The 19,284-nt window shown below is 45.0% G+C and overlaps 1 protein-coding gene across 1 annotated transcript in view; it reads left to right on the top strand.

The window, feature by feature from the left end:
* Positions 1 to 14,452, top strand: part of PARM1 (prostate androgen-regulated mucin-like protein 1) — a 108,312-nt gene extending 93,860 nt beyond the window's left edge. The window contains exon 4 of the mRNA XM_049632090.1: positions 11,281 to 14,452. Within this exon, the coding sequence (XP_049488047.1) occupies positions 11,281 to 11,365 (85 nt within the window). The 3' untranslated portion in view covers positions 11,366 to 14,452. The remainder of the gene's footprint in view (positions 1 to 11,280) is intronic.
* Positions 14,453 to 19,284: the final 4,832 nt, after the last annotated feature.

Below are 19,284 nucleotides of genomic sequence, written 5' to 3' on the forward strand. Positions count from 1 at the left end.
ATCTTTGTCTCCTTCGTAGTTTAAAAAATCTTTTTCTCCATTAAGTTTGTATTTCCTTGACCAGAAAACTTAATTTTATGAATTATATCTTCCTAAATGGTACTCTTTTCCAGCTGGTTTCCTTACTAGTTTATCACTGCAGATACACCATTTTAATTCTGAGTTGAGTTGGCTTTTATGAACTAGTCTGGGGACCTCATTCCCTCTTTGTAGCCAGTTTCTCCGTGTTGGGGTGGGAGGAAGCAGAAAAGGAACTTACGGGTAAATTTGAGAACCATTCTGTTGTCACAGTGGTGAGTTTCTTAAGGGCTGTGTCACAAAAAGTGTGACGTCCACTGGAATGTGGAGTGAAATAAAACACTCTCCTCTCGCCATGCACTTGCCAAAAAGGATCTTGAAAGAATCTAAAGACTCTTCATCTTGACTCCAGGCGAGAATTCAAGATTACTGTCTCAAACCACTGACTACAGACAGGCAGTCTAGAACCATGATTAAAAATTAGACTCCAGGGGCTCCTGGGTGGCTCAGTCGGTTAGGGGTCTGGCTCTTGACCTCGGCTCAGGTCGTGATTTCACAGTTCATGGGTTCGAGCCCCACATCGGCCTCTGTGCTGACAGTGTGGAGCCTGCTTGGGAATCTCTCTCTTTCTCTCTCTCTCTGCCCCTTCCCCACTCATGTCCTCTGTTTCTCTCTCTCTCTCTCTCTCTCTCTCTCTCAAAATCAATAAATAACCTAAAAAAAAAATTCAGACTCCAGAAGCAGGGAGACCTCGGTTTGAATCCACACTCTGCCACTTCTTAGCAGGCTCTGGTGTGACCTGAAAATGTCACGGAGCTTCATGAGCCCTCACTTCTCCCTCCCCCGTAAAAATAAGAGCCACGGTATTAACTACTTGGTAGCATTGTTGGGAAAATTAATGGACCTTGCTTCCCAGGTACCTAGCACTGCCATCATCATCACCATCATCATCAAAGTTGTCAGCGGGAAGGGCTCTCAGCGGAACAGGTGCATTCTAGTTCGTGAGCATTAGCGGTGTGCCAGTTACCCTTCTAGCACTGGGGTCCCATCAGTGATGAGACACAGTGCTCCCATCGCAGAATGTACTGTGTTTGGAATATTTTGCTAGCAGGTCATAAAAATTGGTTCTAATGAGTGCTGATTAAAATTGCATCACGTTTTATTTTAAAAATTTGAAGTGTATCTTCTCCGGGCATTCTCAACACGAGGTGAACTCAGTGAATGATTACACTGAATTCGTCATGGCTTCCCTCCCCGTGTAGGCCCTCCGTCTTAAATGTAGAAAGGCCCCAGTGGTATAGGTTTGAGGTGGTTATTTATCTTTGGGACTACACATTTAAGGATGGGTAAAGTGATCAGACCCCTCTTTAGAAACCCCCTAAGGAAAACCCCTTTCTGCTGCTCTGTTAATTATTTTGGCAAAACGATAACATAAGGAGGTTAAAGAGCCCTCATGCATCTTAAGGCTGGGCTAAAAGCGCTTCAAGTGTTGTTTTGCCAGATTCTTGGAAAGCCCCACTGATCATTCATCAAAAATACATTTGGCTAAATCGACAAATGTGTGTGTGTACGTACATGTGCGTGTGTGCATGGGGGCCTGCCTGTGTGCATGCATGTGTGTGTGTATACCTAAGGGCGGGTTTTTCCTTGGCTGGAAGTTTATTCCATTTCTATCATCCCCGATTTCTGAGAAATCGAACATGACAAGCGGTCTGTTTTCTGTGGTCTTTCAGCTTACTTGGCTTGGGCGGAAAGTGACTGAAATCACAGCCCGTGAGGGAACCATTAGTTGCTGGCGTGTGACCATGGGCTATCACCCTGGCTCAGCCAGTGTCCCTGCAAATGCAAAAGAAGTGTCTGCTTCAAAGGGCAGCCTCACAACCAGACGAGGGGCACGTCATGTCAGCTCTGCCAGTGGTGGCTCAGTAGTTGCCCCTTTTCCTAAATCTTAATTCTCTCTGAAGGCGTTGGTAAATTCAGCCATCTCTTTCCACACTCCTGTTCTTCAGGGACCCATGACCTCTAGTTTTGTCACAATACCCCCGCCTAGGGAACCATCTCTTTCTGTAATCTAAGCCACTTTTGGAAGCGACGTAAAAATGAGCTGCCCTGAACCTTCCAGGGCTCTCCTCTGTTACCGACCCCGCATTTTAGCTTGCAGTGGCATCGTACGGAGGGAGGAACGTGGGCTTTGCGGTCAAGTTCAGCACTGACCCTTTTACTTACTATTTAAGTGGCCTTGGACAAATGATAACCTCCCTGATCCTGAATTTCTTCATCTGCAAACATCGAGTGGATAACACCCTTCTTTCAAGGTTCTTTTGAAGATGAAATGGAGTGATGAACGTACGGCACCTGCAAAGACCGTGCAGCAGGGTGGTTAATAACATGTGCTCTAGGGCAAATGTATTATGCACTTTGTGATCAGTTTTGTGTTCTATAACTGTATATAGTTATATTTATATCAGTATTATAGTACTAATACCTAACTCAGGTTAGGTAATACAACTACGTAACTACTACTAATACCTAATACCTAGCTAGGAATTGGTATGAGGGTTAAATTGTACCAGAGAGAAACCTTCAGCACCGGGTTCAAGGTGAGCACGATGGAAGGACGACGTCCTGTCACTGTAATGGTTGTTAACGCAGCGCTTACTACTTAGGTGCTCGGTAGAACGGTAGCGGCCAACAGTACCGTTGGGTAGGCAGGGATTCAAAGGAGAGGGGAGAGGAGAGGGGGGAAGATGACACAGCAGCTCCGTTTTCCAATTACACGCCGATGTACAGACTTCCGTGTTCCACTTGGCGGTTTCAGTTGTGCTTCTTCTAAACGCCCGTGTGGTTGCATCCACGTTACATGTTCATAAACAGAAACCATCTCTGAGCACTCTTGATCTCAGGGCCTGTTTGCAACTTTAAAAGGAAGCAAGAGCCCTGCCTGCCTCTTGCAGAAGGGTGGCTTTAATTAGTGATGATTGAAGAACGAGGTAAGTCGGGTTTGCTGTGTTTAAATTGGCTCAAAGCTGTTCTGCCACGAGATAATCCCCTGTGCAGGAGACCGTATCTGCTATCGCCAGCAATGTGGATGCTGCTATAATTAGGTGTGGGTAACCCACACGGACAACAGGGGCTGTTCCCGTCACAAAAATAAATGTGATCTTGATTTAGAGACACGACAGGGCATTCTCTTAGAAGTCACCTATCTTGCTTGAAGTCTTTCAGTGACCACATTTTATACAACGGGATTCCTTTTGGATGTTGGTAGGTTTGAAGAGTAGGGCCCAGCCATAAAGTCTAAGGTCTTCTAGAATCTGTTACTTGCGAGTTGACTTTTTTCGGATCAGCTTTTGGCATTCCATAAGTCTGACTGACTTGATTCTGTACTTCGGTGGTTCTGAGACTTTAATGTGCATAAGAATCAATGGGGGCAGGGGGGTAATTAAAAACACGGTTCCTTTTCATGTGATCGCCCGGCAATGTTAGCAACACCTCCTAAATGTTCCCCTAAACCCAGTTTAGTAATGTTCAACCTTATTTGACGGAAGTTCAAAAAAGGGGAAGATGTTCAGAGGTGATAGTAGACAGACTCTTCACGAAGGAAGTGGGTCTTAAATGAAAATGAAAATTAATTTAGTACCCTGTATTTTATCCCCAGGATGTGTCCATGGCTTATCTAAGCAAAGTTAGGCACTCCTTGTCTGTCTGCTAAACAGGAAAAAAGGCTTTAATGGACATTAGGCAGCTCATTGTCATGTTCCAAATCAGCATATTTAAGCTTAGCAACCAATTTAATCCACCTATAGGCTAATACCAATCTGAGAAAACATGTAAGATTAGAAAATACCAATCTAGGGGCGCCTGTGTGGCTCAGTCAGTTAAGCGTCTGACTCTTGATTTCGGCTCAGGTCATGATCTCGTGGTTCATGGGATCCAGCCCCTGTCAGGCTCCACACTGATAGTGTGGAGCCTGCTTGGGATTCTCTCTCTCCTCTCTCTGTCCCTCCCCCACTCATGCTTGCTGTCTCTCTTTATCTCTCTTTCTCTCAAAACAAATAAACTTAAAAAAAAAAAGAAAAGAAATTACCAATCTATAAAAATGTTTATGATTGGAAAAATTTGTATTCCTATCTGAACTCATTTATATAATCGTTTCATCGCTTTTTCTTCTTCAAGTGTCTTCCTTGTGACCATTGTCCCCGTTCCTATATCTGTTATTCATGGGTCTTTAGAATAAATAAATTTCAAGACATTGCCCCCCAAAACAAAAACAAAAAACACCACCGTGGTTTCCTGGGGCTGGTCCCCATAGGTTCTGATTCCGTGTGGCAGCTCACAGGTGAGGCCAGTGCCGCTGGGTGTGAGAACCATACTTTGAGTGACCCTGATCTACCCCCATCTCCCAACACACCAGACACACACATTCTAGATACAGTGCCCCCGCTGGTTCATGTCTTGGCTACTTTGGACAAGTTGATCCCTCGGTCACAGGTGTTTGGCTCACCTCTTTTTTATCTGCCTAATTCCAGGTTGTCTATCTCAAAAGAGACCCTCTCTGGGAAGCCTCCCTCCCACCCTCTCCAGGGTGAGTTCCTAGCTGCACACCTTTCCTTTGTACCACTCTGTTCCCTGTCCTGGAATCATTGTATTCTTGGTTGGGCTCCTCCACTAGAAGGATAGAAAGCCCCTGGCAGTACTTGACATGTAATAATTGTTTTATAAACAGTTCCTGGCTGAGTGAATAATTCTGGGTAGGAAAGTTTAGGGTGCAGTGGGCAGTGTTCATTTATTCCAAATAAAGGGAAACTAAATTTAGAGGAGGGGAAGCTCTGGGAATCTATTAAACCATACACTTTCGGTAGTGACCTCCTGACTCTGAACTTGTTTACAAATAAACAAGTGATGAGAGCCTGCCAGTATGATACTGGCAGATAATTTTAAAATAAAAAATAAATTTCATCCACTCCTTCAAAGTAAAGGTTATTTTTTAAAAAAATTTATCTTAGAGAGAGCACTTGCAAGTGGTGGGGGCAGAGAGAGAGAGAGAGAGAGAGAGAGAGAGAGAATCCCAAGTGGGTTCCACGCTCAGTGTGGAGCCCGATGTGGGGCTGGATCCCACTACTCTGAGCTCATGACCAGAGTTGAACACTCAACTGACTGAGCCACCCATGCACCCCAGTAGAGGTCGTTACTTAAAGATAAATTTAAAACAGCTGCTCTTTAAAAGAAACCCAGACCATGGGAAGAACACCTTGAAAATCAATGTTTGGAATGTTTCCATTATTGGGATTTTAGTAGAAAGGCAGAAACTGATTCCTAAATTAGAATACTCATTCTGCCACTAACTTGCTTCAGGAACTGTGGGCAAATAAATCTACCCCTAAGAGTCACAGTTTTTCTCGGCTCCAAAACTATAGCTGACAATGTTAATTCCCTAGTTTCGACAAATGCACCATGGCTAAATAAGAGGTCAATATCAAGGGAAGCTGGGTGGGGGCCATATGTGAATTCTTTGTACCATCCTTGCATTTTTTCTATAAATCCAAAATCATTCCAATAAATAATTTATTTTGAAATAATCGTAGTTCAGTAGCTACCACACAGATGTGTTGTTTGCTCCTTCCTCAGAGCCTCTGCACTCCTGTTCTCTCTGCCTGTGCAGTTCCTGGCGGGCCTTCACATGGCCCATCCCACACCTGGTTTACCTGTCCTTTCAAATGTCATTTTAGTGAGACCTTTTCTGATCACCAACCATATTCGTGGTTACAGTCCCCACCTCATGTTTGGAACTCCTCATTCCCCTTCATTGCTTTGTTGTCTTCTGTTGCGCATATTACCATTCGTCCTATTATTTTTCATGTCTTATTTATTGTGTCGGCCCCCAGGAGATTGTAAAGTCCCTTAGGACAGGGATCGTGGCCATTCTCCCAGCTCCAGAATCGGGCCTAATAGATCGTAAGGTTTCAGTGACTACGGAAACCAAAGGAGCCAGCCAGGGAAATGACAATCAGAGAAAGCCACCAACAGAAACAAAGGAGACAGTGGCAGCTGCACCACCGAACTGCCTTTGCAAATGGATGATAAGAGTCTGAAGGCTTAATTACCAATGACTAATGAGCTGCAGGTTAGGCTGTGTTTTCCCAGCACTAAGCCATATCTTTTTCATCTTTACATCTCTTCTTCTTAGCACATAATAAGAGCTAACAATTGAATGGCAAGGCTCACTCCTCGACTAAAGAGGTGAGAACTTTAGGAGGTGTCACAATAAGCAAAGCTGGAGCCTTCACTGAGAACTGGGGTTGATTCTTACAAAGGGGAAGGTGTTTTCTTTCCTTTTTTTTTTAATGTGAAATTTATTGTCAAATTGGTTTCCATACGGCACCCAGTGCTCATCCCAACAGGTGCCCTCCTCAATACCCATCACCCACCCTCCCCTCCCTCCCACCCCCCATCAACCCTCAGTTTGTTCTCAGTTTTTAAGAGTCTGTTATGGTTTGCCTCCCTCCCTCTCTTTTTTTTTTCCTTCCCCTCTTCCACAGTCTTCTGTTAAGTTTCTCAGGATCCACATAAGAGTAAAGACATACAGTATCTGTCTTTCTCTGTATGACTTCTTTCACTTAGCATAACACTCTCCAGTTCCATCCACGTTGCTACAAAAGGCCATATTTCATTCTTTCTCATTGCCACATAGTACTCCATTGTGTATATAAACCACAATTTCTTTTTCCATTCATCAGTTGATGGACATTTAGGCTTTCTATAATTTGACTTTTGTTGAAAGTGCTTCTATAAACATTGGGGTGCAAGTGCCCCTATGCATCAGTACTCCTGTATCCCTTGGGTAAATTCCTAGCAGTGCTATTGCTGGGTCATAGGGTAGATCTAAAATAAGTTTGTTTCAGCACAAGTAAAACACCTCATTCATTTTCAAAGACAATGGAGTTCCGTTAAGTACTGATGCTACGGTGGTCTTAAAACAGGTACCATTTTGCAGTTGTGGAAAAGGCCTCAAACCACAAACGTCACCACCACAGGTACCAGTTGTCACAAGGCATCAGCAGTTAGGGAGGAGGGGAGTAGGAAGGGCTGCTTCCTGTTAGAGCCAAGCCATTTGAGAAGGAAGCCACGAAGCCAGGGCTTAACATAAATCACTCCCTGTTTTGTCCTCCCCGGGTTCTGCTGTTAGCTCCCTAAACCATACGGTACCGCAGAAGGGCACTGACAGCAGAGTGGCGTTGATTCACAGGGCCTGTGAGCACGGTGCTGGGTGCTTTGAAGCCACATCACTGCATGAGAGAAATTTAGCTATACTTCTCTTTCCTCTCCCTACAATTAAGGTCAAAGTGATGGCTTTGACCCTTTGTATTCTTTAATAATATTTTCAGTTTGCCACGGTTACACTGCACGATGAATTGCCACGGGCCAGACTAATCCCTGCTGGTATCGACCAAACAAACTCCATATATACTATTTATCTGTACCTGATGTAAGCACTCGTCATCAAATATTTATGAAAGAGCCACCACAGTAAGAGCAACATACTAGATGTCCAGAAAATTCAAAGGAAGGTAAGACGTAGGCTGCCCCCAAGAGGTTTACCATCTAAGGGAGCCAAGGCACAGCAGTTAGAGAATGCAGCTATGTTGAATGGTACCAGTCTTCATGAAGTTGAGTAAAGATAACCGCCTCGACCTGACAGCAGTGACATTCGTACAGACTGCTATTCGGAGTGAAATTAGGTGAAGCGGTGTTGCAGAACAGGGCCAGGGGACCAGGTTTCAATACCAGCTGTACCATTAAATCACGTGGACAGAGTCACGTAGGTTTCTTAAGCCTCATCTTCCTAATCTTGAAAGTGAGATTGTTTTCACCTCTTAGACACCACGAGTACCGATCTGAAGCCTCCCGATTTCCATCTAAAATGTGCATGATCTAAGAAGTTCTGACCTAGAGAGATAGTTTAAAAGGGTCATTGTTCTCCTCTTTCCCCCCTCTCTCTCTCTCTCTCTCTCTGTCTCTCTCTCTCACACACACACACACACACAAATGTGTTTGTCTTTCTCTCTCTACAGTATTATACGATTTATCCAAACCTGGCTGGGATCCCAGCACACCCAATTCTTCTTGTTTAGCCTTGTTAATATATTAAAACAAGCTACAAGTTCAGTACATTCCCACTTATGGCTTATCTCTATCTCTTGCTTCACTTTCCTCATTTATTGGTAATTTATTCAACTCCCTGTTCATTCAAATGAGAAAGCAAAGAAAAATGAAAGTAAAGATCTGTCTTTTGCTTTTATTTTCCTAGTATTGATGTCGTGAATGTCTCTTATAAAACAGCAGATTCAGGGAGGCTCTGATCAAATAGTCTTGCCTGAAAATAACGATAAGCAGTAAAACCTGATGACTGAGAGAGTTTTAATCCTCTGGCCCCACTCCAGCACATTTTTTTTTTTAATTCAAATAACAATAATATCAGAAACGGGTTTTTTAACTATGCCTGGAGTGTAGTTTCAGGAGTTCTTGGTGGGAAGGAAGCTTGCTTTTCACTCAGTGCCCTTTTCCACTATTTGCCGTGTGCTTGTGTAAGTTTCATTATAATAAAAATTAAACAGCGATACTGGCCAACATTTACTGTGCATTTACTATGTGCCAGGCCTTTTATATGCATTACCTCATTTAGTCCTCCCACCAGCTCGAACACATTTTAAGTTTCTCCATTTTATAGATGAATAAACAGGGGTTTAAAAACATATTCAAGGACATGCATCTATTGACCCAACTGATACTTTATGGGAATAAAATTATATGGTAGATGTAAAATGCTGCAAGATGTTATATTACCATACAAAGGCGAGGCAGGAGTACCCTATCAATATCAGAGCAAGTTTATTAGGTAGATGTTGGCCAGGCGTGCAACAGTAAGTCATGCTGAAATCTAGGCTGAGCTCCAGTCCTATAATCCTGAGGTTTTTACTAGTTCATTCTATAGCTTCCATTTCTCAACCGTCCCATTGAAGGATTTGTTTGAGGCTGGAGGTGTTAAGTGTGGGGGAGGTGTTGGCAATGCATGGCCTGTGACCTTGTTTACCAAAACTGGCCTCCCTTAATCCCCGTCCATCAGATCCAACGGTGTGTTATTTCTGGTCTCTTTCCTTCTCACACCTACAGAAATGAGTGTGGGTCGTTAGGGGAAACCAAAGCACATGGTGGAACATTCTCAAATTTCCAGGTGCATCGGCTGGGTGAGCTGAGCCAGCTCTCAGAATTTTGAGGTCTAAGAATCTCAAAACGAATTCAGCAAGGGCCTGGCTCTTTGCAACAGATCTTCTCTTTTCAAATCCCTGGTATATGTAAACACCATATAGAAGAGCGACAGCAATTATGGTAGCCAGAGATGTAAGTGTAATGCACGCTTTCTGTGCCTTTCAGATTGTATTTTCATTTTGTTCAGTTTTCACGTTGAGCCGAGAAAAAAATTGGGGGGAGGGAGGTGGGGGGGCCACATTTGTGTGTCCTGTATATAGCAGACATGATTTCCAGTGGCCAGGTGTGATAATTCGCACACTAGCATGAACCTCAGAACCACTCTATGTTTCATTTTGTGCCGTTCTCCCAGTCCTGACATTAGTTTTAGCCGTAAAGTGATGATAATCCTCCCTGGGAAGCTTCTGTCTTGGGAACAGATTGGCTTTTCGGGATGTAGTTTATTTCCAATCACTGTTTCTTCCACAAACAGTTATTAAGGACTTATTATGTGCTGGATATTCTTCGAGGCTTTGGAGACGGTGCTAAGAACAAACAAAGTAGGCAAATCATCCGTATTTACAGTTGCGTCAAGGGAGGCGGCAATAACAAAATAAACAAGTAAATTATATAGTGTGTGAGAAGGTGATGAGTCCTATGAGAAAATCAAGCCAGGGGTGCTGGGGGGGTGGGAATTGCAAGTTAAATAGAGCTCTTAAGGAAGGCCTCACTGGAAAGGTGACATTTGTGCAAAGACTTGATAGAGATGAAGGAATGAACTGTGTGGACACCTGGAGGACAGCTGTTCCAAGCTGAGGGAATGGTACATGCAAAGGCCCTGAGGCAAGAGGGTGCCAGACATGATGGGAAGGAGCAGGGAGGCATGGTTGGAGCAGAAAGAGCGAGAAGGACTGGAGTAGTAGCTGATGTGGTCAGAAAAGTAACGGGACAGATCCCGAAGGGCTTTGAACACTGTTGTAATAACTTTGGCTTTTACTCTATGAGATGAGGACCCACTCCAAGGTTGTTGGTTTTTTGTTTTTTAAATATTTATTTTTGTTTGAGAGCACAAGCTGGGGAGGGACAGAGTGAGGCAGAGAGAGAGGGAGACAGAGGATCCAAAGCAGGCTCTGTGCCAACAACAGACAGCAGACAGCCTGATGCGGGGCTCGAACTCGTGAACCTCAAGATCATGACTTGAGCCAAAGTCGGAAGCTTAACCAATTTAGCCACACAGGTGCCCCGCCACTCTGAGGTTTTAAACAGATGAGTGATCACTATCTGATTTCAGTTTCTTGTAGAAATAATATTGATTGTGAGACAGGTTCCCAGAATGACCCATCAAAGCCTGTTAAGCGCATATTGCCATTGAACTGAGGGGTGCTAATCGGACTCTGGGAAGCTGAGCTCAGAGCTCGGGATCCAGGAGGTAGGAATCTGATTCATAGCTCAGTTGGGTGACTTTGTGCACGTCAGTCAACAGCTCTGAGGGAGAAATTTTCCCCAGCAGAAAAATAAGCAATACCTGGTCCCTGGCCTTATTTTGAGGACCCTCAAGTACTAATGGAACACAGAAGCATTTTGTAGATTGTAAAACACTATATGCTGGTCAGGAGGGGTGGAGAGAGGAACAGTGGTGTCATTATTATTTCTGGGGAAACTGAGTCCAGGACTTAAGTGAAATGCCCGAATGCAACATTCCCTTTGCCATTACTTCTTATTAAGTAGCCATAGGAATGGGTCCCCCTCCTTCTCTAGCACTGGAGGTCAAGGAGAGGGACAAGGACCCAGCTGGTCTCAGTGGAAGGTGCCAGCTGGGTTCCCAGGTGAGCAGTTCCCAGGTGGTAACTTCCAGGGCTTTGTGGACTGAGGCTTCCAGGGCTGGTGGGTGCAAGCATCCTGTCCCCCTCATGAGGGCCCTGGAGGCCTCCCCTGCTCAGGCTTTCGGGCCGCCGTCGGCTAGCCCCAGACGGCCAACTTCTCCAAATAACCACAGCCCTCTCCTCCTCCCACCAGGCATTCCTCCTACGGAAGGCTTCTGGATGATCACGACTACGGATCCTGGGGAAACTACAACAACCCTCTGTACGACGACTCCTAACGAAGGAACGTGGCTGGGATGAGAAATAACTGTTCTTTATTTATAAGTGCTTTCCCAGTAGAATTAATACAAGTACCTGATGCGCATCGCGCGACAATCTTAAGCCCTGTTTTGTTGGTTTGGTTGTTTTGTTTTCCTCCCTCTCCTCTGGCTGCTGTAACTTCCCCTTTCTGGTACAAAAAGAATCTTTGTTTTAAGGTGAGTGGAGGCTTATCTGCAGCCAAAATGGGCCAGCCTGGAGCCGGAGCCACAGGCCAGACCACCGTGGTGGAGGCTTCTGGACCCACCACAGGATCCACTGGAAGAGGGACGGAGGGCCAGGGATTGAGTTGTTTTGTGTCTGGGGGGGGGGGGGTTACTTTGGGAGGGACTTTTTGTTTGTGGCGTTTCTTATACTTTTATTTAGGAAATTCTATTAAATCTCAGTGAGGGGCAAGGAAGTGAGTACTGGGAGGATTTCACCCCGCAGGTGAGGAAGCAGGGGCTGCTCGGATTCCTTTTTAATCTGTTTTTACCTAGTTGTAGCTGACAGGATGCCTGCTTGGCTCTACAAGCTGGATCCCGGCTTCTTCACTGCCTCATTAATGGAAGAGGAAACTAGAAGGTGACCTGGAGGAGGCCAGCAAGCCGAAGGACAGTAGCATGTTGCTGTCAGAGCTCAGCGTGCCCTCTATCTGTTCTCCCCTCCAGGCCACCCATCTCTGCTAAGGATGCTCATTCTAGTCGGCTGCGTCTGGGATCACGGCCCCCAGGCTCTCCGTGGGAGAGGGCTGTGACATGAGTTTAGTTATCGGAGAGAAAGGTGGAGCGTGTGTGCGAGTGAGCGTGCGGTGGGGCAGTGGGGGAGGCTGGGAGGGCAGGCTGGGAGCAGACAAGCACTGAGTGCCGCGTTAAGGAAACTAGGAATCGGCCCTCAATAACAGTGTCATCCACTGCTTGGAGGGGCGTCTGGAATCCTTGCTTTATACCCATGAAACAGCTGGTCCACTGCCTTCCGGTCTGTTGGATAATGGCTGTAAACTTTTTTTTTTTAAGGGTAAAGGCATTAGTCTATATGCAGTTGTTCAGGGAGGCAATTCCATAGGAAACAGACACCATGAGTAATCCGTGCATTCTTCCCATACACTTACCTCACTAATTCTGCCCTTTGATTAATGAGCACTCTTAGGTATACAGTCTTAAGACCCTACAACTTGAATTTTGAGAAGGAACCGATCATGTTTGCAGATATCCATTTATTGCAGGGGTTCTCAACCGGCAGACAATTTTGCGTCCCCCAGGAAACATTTAAAAATGTCTTGTGACATTTTTGAGTGTCACAACTTGGTGTTCCTAGTAGGTAGAGGCCACAGATCCGCTAAACAACCTACAGGGCACGGGCTAGCCCACCGCAACAAAGAATCATCTGGCCCCAAATGTCAATAGTACGGAGTTTGAGAAACCATGAGTTACTGAAATGCCCATCTTTAACAAAACAGGACACTGCCAGAGTAGTAGTATTTTTTCTTTTTAATTAAATGAAACAATTTGTTAAATTGTTATCTAAAAAGTATTTAGTTTGTTGGCTTATGGGTTGTTTTGGCATGCGTGGCTGGCTGTGTATTTCTGTGTGTTCTCTAGATAGCTTTATTTCATGGCTCAAACTCTATCCTCCCGTAACACCTGATGTTAGCAAATGGCATCTCATGTCCTGATTGGAGTGGGAAACTTCCATGGTTTGGGAAACATAAATCGGGCCCTGTTTCAGAATGTGTTCTGTTGTCCCACAGTGTTTTAAAGAACTTGAAATGGGATCAGTTTTTCTTTCTAAACCCGGACCTGCTGCCATGGCTCTGTTTGGTTTCCAGAAACTTGACCCTCAGGTCAACCTGTCACTCGCTGTGGTCCAGCAAGTACTGACATGAAAACCATTGTTGCCACGCTGTTCACAGTTGCCAGGAGGGTTCCACTTTCCACAGCCTGCCATCCCACACTCTGCAAAGAAATTATTCTTCTTATTAACAATTTAATGTTTATTTCATTTTTGAGAGAGAGAGAGAGAGAGAGAGACAGAGCGTGAGCACGTGAAGGGCAGAGACACAGAACTCGAAGCAGGATCCAGGCTCTGAGCTGTCAGCACAGAGCCCGATGCGGGGCTCAAACTCACGAACCGTGAGATCATGACCTGAGCCGAAGTTGGATGCTCAACCGACTGAGCCACACAGACGCCCCTGCGAAGAAATTATTCTTAAATTCCTTCCATATCAAAGGAGAATGAGCAACCCCCAGAGATATTTTACAATAGGACTAGGTAATGAGAAGTAGAGTGCCAAGAATTCTGATATCTCTGATTTAAAAAAAAAAAAAGTGGACATTCTCAGAAAAATGGCCAGGGATGACCAGTGGTGCCCCCTCTGGCCGTGATGGGCCTGAATAGTTGTCTCTCTTCCCTACTCTCATGCCCTTTATAAAGCCTAGAGGCTCTCAGTTTAGCAAAGGACAATTCAGTAAAAACAGGATATCCCTTTTATTTTCTCCCTCAGCCACAAACATTTTGACAAAATGTCCATGAAACACCTTCAAAGCAGTGCTCTTCTGGATAAATACTGGGTCAGTCATTATGCTGGGTCAGAGGGACCAACCTCTTCCCAGGAAATGCTGACCAGTTATGAACCACGGACTCAGTAACATCTGTCCTAACCAAAGTCTTCTGTTGTTCAAGAGCGATTGGTGGGTTTGTTGCTCCTGTTACTTTCCAAATCCTTATGGCAAAGGGAGAGATCTGGACCTCAGGAAGATCTGTTCAGCAAGGTGACAGCTTCCCATAAAAACTCTAACACTCCGTGTTATGTCAGTGTAAACTACCATAGGTTGAACCTTATTTTGCCAAGTGCATTTTTTTTCTGAGTTGGCCAAAGAATTTGAACAACTGTATTCAACATAGGTTGCTTCACACACACACACACACACACACACACACCCCTGAAATACATGCTGATAATTGACGCCTAGACATCAGAGAGTCTGTTCAGGTCTACCCAAGGGAAGTGGCTTCAGCGGATCTAAAGCAACCACATTCCTTCCAGGAATAGGACTAGGTCAATAAAGCGATAGAATGTCAGAGCAGGAGGGAGGCAAGCAGCCTCTTCGAAACCACAGATTGCAAATGATGAACAGTGGGATCCAACTTTGTCTTCTTTTCTCCTGGCCCCAGTGAAGTCTCTTGCCCTCCCTGGATGTCTGTCTTCATTTCTTAAATGAGGGTGTTGCTTTCACATTGACCTCACCCCACACTACCTCACAAACGTGTTGTGAGGATTAATGAAACGATGTCTAGTGTTTTCAGTTTCTGGAGAAAAGATATTTATGGACATTTAAAGTATTAACGCAGATATATATAAGGGATCTCAGTTTCAGTTTCTTGTTTGTTGTGGTACTGGTGTGTTATTTTCACTTACATCTATCAAGCGACAGCTGTTATGGTAGCCACATCGGGCAGCTGTCATAGCTATGAGCTACCCCCCGTGCTGCTGACTGACTGCAGGGTTAGCTGTGCCTGGGACCAGAATGGTTTCTGTCTCCAAATGAAAAAATGTCCCAGGACATAGGTCTCCCGGACTACTGAGTTAGGATCCAGGAGGTTAGGGTAACACAGTATAGATACCTGAGCACTAACAGCGGTAGACCTCTGGCCTTCACCGCCCTGAAGTTGTTCTGGGTTCTTTACAGAGTTGATTCTGGTTTGAAGTCATCTGTTTGCCCTTCGTCTTGCTTGCAAGGGTGCATGGTTCAAACCCTCACGGGTGGGAAATGAATTTTGCAACTGGGCCGTGTTGATTTGCACGTTGATTCACTGATTCACCTTCTTTGCCTTTAACCTCCTGTTGGCAAATGAATGTACCATTTCAACTTTGATTTTAAGGCATTAGTTGATACTGGTAATAGTGCTAACCAGAAGACCCATGCCAGCTTGCTTTCTTGGGGTGAGTTAGCCAACATCACTTAAAAGATGGAAAGATGTGCAACTTCTTTGATATTTGATGTCATTGTACCTACATTTGTTGTAAGACATATTGCATACTAATTATATCAATTAAAGTTGTTAAAAGCCTGCATCTGACAGTAGTGATTCACATTTTGATATGTTTTGTTATTCAAGCCATTGAGTCGCTCTGCTCATATTAAGTAGCCTTGACTTGTTCTTAAAGAAAATTTACCCCACATCAATAGATAGCATTTTCTGCACGGCAGGAAGGCTTCTCTGATCTTGAAACAATTGAAGAGTGTCAGAAACAAAACTTTCTAAGGAGTGATTTTGCTCTTAACAATACACCACGTCTTAGCAAGTAGATGTAAGAATAAACACTTTGATTCAGTAAGTAGGCAGTGAGACAAACTCAAGTCTTATTAAGGCATATTTGACATCAGCAAGTACATTTGATGCTTGCTGGCTCTCCTTCAAAAAAATTAAGTCCATCATACCCATCCTGACAGTTAAATAGCAAGCAATTTCAATCATTCAGAATAGACCATCAACCCTCAGAAGCTAACCAAAGATTATTCTAATTCTGAAGAGAAGAACGGCAACAAGATGCATGCACTTTGCAACACAGGAGAGGAACGGAGCCACCTGTAAGCTAGAGCAAGTTGATTTGATGATGTGAAACTTAAGGCCAGATTTAATAAGGTTAGGTGCTTGGTTTCCAGTGGCACGACGTGGAGGTTTGACTGGGAAGAGTCTAGATGAAAAAACAGGACCAGACATCAAACAGACCCTTTCCTGTTGATGATTCGGCCATTTTTTTGAGGCCCTCCATGGGCCCAAAAGCAAGTAACCAGTCCATGATTCCAACCAAGCTTGTCTGAACAGAATCGGTCAGAAAGCACTTTGAACATGCATGGAAAGAAACGGCCTAACGGGTGGTGTTTACATATTATGAGTTATTGGGTCCCCAACAATATATTTTCCTATATGATAGCTTTTCCAAGTTAGATCATAACATGTTTCAAGTCTTTAGTAACCTATCTGTGATGTTTTACTCTCCTAAAATTCAGTAGTACTCACCCAGCTCACCAATAGCTGGCTATATTTTGATGTTTGTCAGAAAGTATTGAGTCATAAATGACCATCGAAAAGCAATGATCAAATTGGGAAAATGCCTGTAAGCAGTACGGTCTCTTCTTTTAAAGGACCTAATCTATGACAGTTACAGAATGGACTCCATTTATAGCACTAAAGCAACATTAATACGTTGGAGGCAAGAAGTGTATTGTGTTCCTATTTTAAGCAAGATACTGAATATTTACTATAAAACAGAAGGAACGTAGTATCCATTAGGAACTTTGGGTACCTGTGGGCATTGTCTAATGTAATCCTTGGATCAACTCAGTGATCACTACACTCTCTCCATCTTACAGATGTGGAAACTGAGGTGCCAGGATACTCCATTCACTCACGCATCTACTGACTCCTTCCACATATGTACTCCGCAATGAATAAGATGGCCCCTGCTTGCCAAATATTTACAGTTTAGTAAGTGGTAGAAGTGGAATTCAAACCAGGTCGGTCTGTTGCCAGAGCCGTTGGTTATTTTCCACTCAAGGGGCTGGTTTCCGATCTAAATATAACCCAGCTCTTAAGACTCTCACACCTTCTACTAAAATGGGCCCTTCCCCGTCTTGTGAGGTACCCCCCTCAGCTATTTTAGGTGATCTGGAGGGGGTCTGGCATGCAGCCCAGAGAAGGCCCAGTCAGGTCCCAAGCACATGTCCCCTGCCAGGCACTGTCACCTTTCTGCCAATTCATGCTGCCCTGCTGGGCTGTGTTCTCTGCCAAGGAAGAGACTGCCTCTACTTACCCCCCTTCTGTCAGAGCACAAACACTGGCCCGACTGTCTCCCAGAGTTTAGTGAAGAACCCCCCTCTTAGCTTCCACTTGAAGCCACCCTGCTCTCCGTAGGAGACAAGCGTGAATCCCCAGCAGCGTGGACTAGAAATTCTACCCTCAGAATGTCTTCCCCTTTTGCCCTCTTGTTCCATATGTCACTAACTTGTCTTTCCATGGTATCATCATCATAATGGCTTATTCTCACCTAACACTTACGATGAGCCAGATACTGTTCCAAGTACTTTACGTGGATTAACATCCCAAGGGGGTAGATCTTATTAATACAGTATTCCCATGGTACTGATGAGAAAACTAAGGGCCAAAGGTGTCGAAACTTGCCCAAGGTCACACAGCTGGTAAGTTGTGGAGCAGAATTCTGGTGCCAACCGTCAGACTCCAGAGTCCATGCTCTTGACCGCTTCCACAGAGCCCTCACTCAGTGCCCGAGTTTCCTGCACATACACTCAGCCAGATATCCGTGTTTGAATCCAGTGTGGCCAAGGCCGGGCACCCGCCACAGAAGCAAGGCCCCTACCTGAAGGGAGGCTTCTAGAGTCACCACAGGGGCCCCCTCGTAGGGCACCTGGCCTGGCAGACTCTGGGCTCCCTCTGTCAAGATTCTGGTCCTTCCAGACAAGGTCACCCACCTGACAACCTCCAGCTCAACAGCAGGGACTCCGGGCTGACCCTTCTCTTGTCACAAGGCCCACACAGTAACTGTGGTGAGACAGTGCAGAGCACTCCTGTTCTCCCACTAGCCGTGTCTGCCTCAGCACTTGGACAGAACTCACCACAGCAAACACTGCTGGGCAAAGTGCTGAAAAGCTCAAGCCCGATGGAAGCCAGGGGCCGTCGGGTGGTGTGAGAGACAAATGCTCACCCCTGGCCCCCGTGCCAGGACACTGAGACCTGCCACAGGCATTCATCGGGGAAAACAACAAACACTTCCCCGTGCATTCCTGGAATATATAAGAACATCTGAACACAAAGCTAAGGATTTCACATAGAAATCAGTCTCGCACAAACTTTTTAAGAGCAGGAAGAGAAACGGGTAGGGAAGCCATAGCAGGTAACTGCTGAAATTCTTGGGTCTCTGGGAGGCTGCCACTGTCTCAGGCTCCAGCAGTGAGGCAGGGGGTTCTTAAGAGTTCACTGGGGAGCCCCAGCTACCCCCACACCTGCCAGCAATGGTCCGGAGAATGACTTTCCCTTTTTTCCATCTTTCCTATCTCATGTGAGAACGTCTTATGGACAAGCTGTAGCCAGAACCCTGAAAGAAAGGGAATTGAAAGAAATGCAATTCCCAGCTTCCTCTCTGTCCTGCAAAGGAGACCTTAGACAAGGTGGTGAGGATACTGAGCTGAAAATAAGTGAGCACAGTCCACCCTTCTTACTCCAGATTACAACTTCCCCCAAGAGGAGAGTAACAACATCATTTTATCCCTAAGGTGATGCAACTGTCTCTTACACACTCACCTGCCCCCTAAAAAGAAAGACACAGTATTCCACGTGTGACTTGAGCTCTGGGAACATTTACTCCTAGTCCAGATGCAATCTTCCTTTGATAGCCAATGACTTATATACCAACTTCTACGATTAACCACTTCATATTGGATAAGGGGTGGGGGCGGGGAGACATGGCAGGGATGAAGGAGAGAGGAGGAACTGATGAATACAAATAACAGGTTGTAGGTAGATTAGACAAATAGAGAGATAGGCAGATACAGAGACATATTAAATTGAGGAAGAGAATAACACATAGTTACAAAAGACTTCCTTTCTGCAACTGATCACTAGACCTTGTTGGCATTGAGAACTTCCTTCTTCCACTAGCCTTTGCACGTTCTTTTACCCTAACATCTCATGTTTTAGCCAACGTCTCGTCTGGTCATGGGTCTTTACATGGCAGGGTGACTCAAACTTTCTGCCAAAATGTGAGTAAAGCTTGGGGACTGGAAAAGAAAGGGTGCGACTGAACTGGACCCTACAAACAAATGAACATGAGAGAGAGAGATGCCTACGTGGTCCATAAGTGCCAAATACTCTCCCTTCC

This window comes from Panthera uncia, chromosome B1, assembly GCF_023721935.1.
Source record: "Panthera uncia isolate 11264 chromosome B1, Puncia_PCG_1.0, whole genome shotgun sequence".
NCBI classification, from domain to species: Eukaryota; Metazoa; Chordata; class Mammalia; order Carnivora; family Felidae; genus Panthera; species Panthera uncia.